At 37.6% G+C, this 5,457-nt stretch overlaps 1 protein-coding gene across 1 annotated transcript in view; it reads right to left on the bottom strand.

The window, feature by feature from the left end:
- Nucleotides 1–4,573, bottom strand: part of LOC104548553 (putative helicase Mov10l1) — a gene marked incomplete at its 5' end in the record, with an annotated part of 8,717 nt that extends 4,144 nt beyond the window's left edge. Inside the window, 4 exons of the mRNA XM_010194602.1 lie at nt 955–1,104; nt 1,878–2,051; nt 3,895–4,059; nt 4,474–4,573. Coding sequence (XP_010192904.1) covers nt 955–1,104; nt 1,878–2,051; nt 3,895–4,059; nt 4,474–4,573 — 589 coding nt within the window. The remainder of the gene's footprint in view (nt 1–954; nt 1,105–1,877; nt 2,052–3,894; nt 4,060–4,473) is intronic.
- Between the last annotated feature and the right edge of the window lie 884 nt (nt 4,574–5,457).

Here is a 5,457-nt window from a genome sequence, read left to right as displayed (position 1 = left end):
TCCTGCAATACACATTGTCTTTCTTGGAGCAGACATTACTATTATATGTCTTGCATCACAGGCAGATGAAGGACATAATCATATCAAATGATGTGCAATGTTTTAGGGTATCAGAGATTCAGTGACATCAAAACTACATATAAGTATTTCAAAACTAAATAGTGAACTATAAACCTCGGCAGGTGCATACACCTGACCAGTAGGATTGGTGCAAGCAGAACTCTGATTCGCAAGCGAGATTTCTTCAAAAAGGGTTGGTCTTTTCCACACACCTCACAGTGTTTCCCCCAACCCACACATGCAAGGCCATGAATACTGAGATGTGAACACCAAGAAAACTAATGTGCATGCTGTCCAGAACATTCTCTGGAGATGAAAAGGGATTTAATCTTCTTTTTAAAATGAAAGCAGACATCACATACTTTAAAGTTTGAATATAAATGGTTTTAAAAATAAAGCACAGCATTTGAGGTTGACATTCAACATTCTCTATACAATCTTCAAGTCTGAAGCTAGTAAGTCCCAATTCCTCCAGGTTCCTCAAAGCCATAGCAAGGTGACATGCCACCTACTTCACTACATTTCCCTTTTGCTCCACTCCTCAGTGCAGAGTAAGTGACAGAATCAGATTGCTGCTCCAAGTGTTGGATAATAAATTCTTGACTGGCACTCTTTACTCCCAGCAACTGAAAAAATCTGCTTCTTTCTCCAAAACAGCAAGCAGATCTCTCCTTAGTAATTTCCTCATTTTTAAAACTAAAGAAGTAGAATGCCATTACTGTTTTCTCTAGATTTAGATTTCAACAGAAACATCATTAATGATTGATAATACACCACGTAATAGACAACAGTGAAGGTTTAAGATATGCCCCCCAGCTTTAACAAACCACAGCCACAGTGAAAACCACTAAGATGAAATACAGCAACTTCAAAGTTCTTAGACATCAGTTATACCTGTTTACGATACGGTGTAATCACTCCAATATCACTCACTGACACGACAGCGTTTTCATTTTTAGCAAGGTGGCAACAGTACTGCATTACTTTAACTGCTTCTGTTGGATTAAACCATGAAGGACTGTGACCCTCATGTGTTTCATTGCCCTATATTAGAGGAAAGGAAATTAGATGGTGAAGACCAGGTGCAGAAGTGACTATGAATTTAATTATTAATTATTCTTATACATCCTAAATGTAAAAAAAAAGTGATGTATTGTTATATACAATTTCTCTTTGCTATACACCCTTCCCAATGAACAAGTATCACTAATATTTAATATTTTTTTAAGCTGGAGAATTTATATGACAACAGTACTCTAAGTGTGCAACAAAGGAGTTAAATCTCAACTCAGAATAACATGTCTTAGCAAGCTGGTATCTTGCTTTTGTGCAAGGTGAAGAGACCAAAAGCCTCTCCAAGCAGTGGATATTATAACTTTTAACTAACTTCTTGGAGTACTGAAGAAAAACTTTTTTTTTTTCCAAAGTACTACTTTTCCCCTGCCTACTTAAGGCTTAATAATCCTCTAGTTTTAGAGTCTTGTACTCATTCTAATGCTGCAAACACTCACCAAAAGCAATCTCAAGGCAGCTGACTGTATCTCCAACTTGGTCAGTCTGCTACAAATCTAAATATGTATCAAAATGTCTCCACAATACACTTCAATGGGAGCTGCTCAAGTTCTTAGCAAACATTTGACTTGAGTAGTTGTTGCTAAACCCAGATGGTCAGAAAGTCACCTTATTTGCAAAAGAAAGTTTATTCTTTTTTCCATATCCTTTCTAGAATTCATTCTAAAGGAAACTCATCTACAACATTAGGAAACTTCTATCAGCCCTCCTTATTCGTATTTTCAATACACGAACATTTTACATACCCTTATACCATGAAAAATTAATGGAAAACCCTTCCTGGGCAATTTCCTCCAATGTAACAAAGAAGTGACTACTGAAGAGTCTGCACAAACTTCTAGCTCCTTATGATAAAACAACTTAGACGGCAAGGCAAGCAGTGCAGAATGTGACCTGTAGTTCTTTATGAGTTTTGTGATCTGCAAAGACAAAAACCAAAATCCATAATGGAAATGGATAATTATTCATTAGACTTCACAGTGCAGAGCTCCCTAGCAGATACTACCTTACCATCCTCTAGCCTTCAGCTTTTCTAAAGCTGCTGAAGAACTGTACCAAGGATAAAAACTGCAGGTCTGATTTTCTGTAAGCAAATACTAAATAAGAACAGTTTTTTTGAAGGACCATCTCTTTCCCCTCCAAATGGGAGGGGGGGGAAAAAATGAACTGAATACACATGACAGATGAATTGGTCATCTCCAGTTTCTTAAAACATGTGATCTATAGGCACATTCTCTTTTTTAAGAGTCAGATTCTTTTAATGGGGTTTCTATGGATGTAACCCATTTTTTTGTTGGGGAAGTCTTGACAGGCAGAAAGGGAGCATCAGAACAGCTGATAGAAGCTGGCCTTAGAAATCAGGAATGTGTTTGTCTTTAAATGAAAGGATCATAGAATCACAAAGGTTGGAAGAGACTTTAAGATCATCAAGTCCAACTGTCAACCTAACACCACCATGCCCACTAAACCATGTTCTACAGTGCCATACCCATGCACTTCTTGAACAACTCTAGGGATGGTGACTGTACCACCTCCCTGGGCAGCCTGTTCCAGTGTTTGACCACTCTTTCAGTAAAGAAATTTTTCCTAATATCCAATCTAAACCTCCCCTGGCACAACTTGACACCACTTTCTCTTGTCCTGTCACTAGTTACATGGAAGAGACCAACACTCACCTCTCCACAACCTCCTTTCAGGTAGCTGTAGAGAGCAATAAAGTCTCCCCTCAGTCTCCTCTAAACTAAATGGCCTTAAGGAAGCATCCCAGTCAGTAATAACCACTTTGAAAAAAAATATGGCCTGTAAAAAGACTCACATATGATATTTAAGTCCACTGGCATCCTTAAAGCCTTCAAACTTCCTGCTCTCTCACTATGTCAATTCTCCTCAAGCATTGCATAAGGAACACAGCTATGAAAGTCTACCGTAACAGATTTTAGGAGGAAGTGTGACAGGTTTTTCAGTAGGCTGAACCCAAACCTAAATCCTAGTGCCAAACACCGCTCTCTGCTTTCCCTCTGAGATCGGCCATCAGATTTCCTCCCTCCTCTGCTTACATGGTCATCTAGTTACTGTTTGTTCTGTTTAGTTCTTCACAGTACATTACCATGAGAATGGGAAGTTATCTTAGTAAATGTAACTTTAGCCCTATAGCTCAGATTCAGACAATTTAAAATTAAAAATTTAAAGCAGCTGAAACATCTGTGGTCATTTATGTACTATGCTACCTCTGCCACTTAACATAGGCTTTAGCTACTTCACCATACAAGAGTTCTGGGAAGCTATCCTTCAGAGAAAGGGGTGATAAAGAAATGTGAATAGTTTCTTTTTTCTCTGCCTGAAACATGACATTTGCAAAATTAATCCATACGTTTAAAGAAAAGGCTTTGTTTGTCTTTGTTAAAAGTAGAAGTTTTACTTGATCATCTGTGGAAAATTAAGTTAAGGTGTTATGGTAAATGTGGACAATGGGGATGAAAGGGAATTTAAAGCCATTATTTAGAACTCTGCGCCATATTTGACTTACTCTGCTAAGAATAGAGAATCTCTTCAAAGAAGGGTTTTAACATGTGGAGGGCTCAGCATCCTTGGTATTCAGAGTATATATTCAAAATAATCAAGCTTTCCTAGTAAACTAATGCTTAAGCTAGACTTATCACTAAGCATCAGGGAGCAAAAACGTGGAAAGGAAACAGCAGGAACCACAGCTACTTTTTTGATTTAGATGAAAAAATATTAATTAAAAATTGCAGTTTTACTCACCAGCAAAGGATTATATGCTCCACAGGCACTAAAAGCATCCTCATCTCTCAGATATATCTCTCTTGATGTCAGTCTTTCCAGCAAGGACATATTTAATCCAAAACTCTGTGCAATTTTAGATTTTATCACCGGCCCTAGCTGCTTTGGATCTCCAACAAGAACTATCTGTATATGCAATTAAAAAAAATTGTATTAAATTGTATTGTTGTATTAAAACAGTTACTTAAAAGTGTAGTTTCAATAACATACACATTTCAGAATTCAAAGGTCAATTAATATCAAGTATTCTGCTTTCCTTCAGACATCTAATCTGTCTGTGAAGAAAGGTTAGGCTCAGGACAGAAATACATTATCGTCTTTAACTAAGAAAGCATACTTTTATTTTGACATCTTTCACACACTGAATCCTGTCCTACTAATGCAGGCTTGTTTTAGATGTAAAACGATTAATTTTAAGTGTAGAGAAATTGATATCGTGCATGAATAAAATGAGCATTCCATGCTCATTATCAGGAAATGTCCACTTCATTCACAAAAGTACGAACAGTAAATCAAAACTTTTCAGTAAGTGATGCTAACCTGTCCATTAGCTTCTGAAATCAACCCAAGAGGAATCAGGGTCTCTGGTTCAGTTGCTTGCCCTGCCTCATCCAAAATCACGTGAGTGAAGTGTCCAAGCCTAGAATTAAATAAGAACCCAAAGCAGGGCTGTTTTCAGATTCTTTCATTCTGCCACCATGTGGCTGACCTCAGCAATTCTGTTAACTTGTCGAGTGTGCCAGGCAACTTCACATATATAGCACGAAGAGTTATTTTCAACACAGAGTACAGAAAAAACAACCTAGCAAGTTTGTCATCTTTGATTTCACTTACATACTCTGATATACACAACCACTGGCTATCTTAATTAAAGCATTGTTTATACAAAGGTTAAGACACTTAGAAAAGCCTTCCTTGTTCTAATTAAATAGCTGAAGGAAATTGAGAACAAGGCACTTGGTGTTGCAGAGACAATGCCCAGGCTTTGTTTCTGCCAGACTACTCAAACCACAGCATTCATTTACAAACTTAAAAATCGAACTCAGAGGAATCTTTAGTTAACAGCACTTAACATGGAGGTTGTTTATAGTTAGTAAAGGTGATTTGATAAAATACAAATACAATAAAATTTTTAGTGTGACAATCATTTTCAGCCAAGATGATTGTCAACAGCAATATAATTTTCACTGGAGCAGGCTGCCCAGAGGGGTTGTGGAGTCTCCTTTGGAGACACTCAAAACCTGCCTGGGCGCATTCCTGTGTGATCTCCAGGTGGTCCTGCTCTGGCAGAGGAGTAGGACTAGATGATTTTCAGATCATCATCATCTAGTCCCTTCCAACCCCTACCATTCTGTGCAATTCTGTGATAATTTCCAGGGCTCCCACTGGTAATGCAGGAGAAGTTATTGTGTCAAAGTTTTTTAACCTTATCCAAGATAGTTTTTAAATTTATCATGGAGAAAGTCTCTGCTAAATCATTACTAAAACCCAAGTGGTTTCACAGAATCACAGAATGTTAGGGAT

Source organism: Mesitornis unicolor, unplaced genomic scaffold, assembly GCF_000695765.1.
Source record: "Mesitornis unicolor isolate BGI_N332 unplaced genomic scaffold, ASM69576v1 scaffold49281, whole genome shotgun sequence".
Taxonomy (NCBI): Eukaryota; Metazoa; Chordata; class Aves; order Mesitornithiformes; family Mesitornithidae; genus Mesitornis; species Mesitornis unicolor.
The sequence above is the reverse complement of the archived record's forward strand: the minus strand, read 5'-3'. Positions and strand labels throughout refer to the sequence as shown.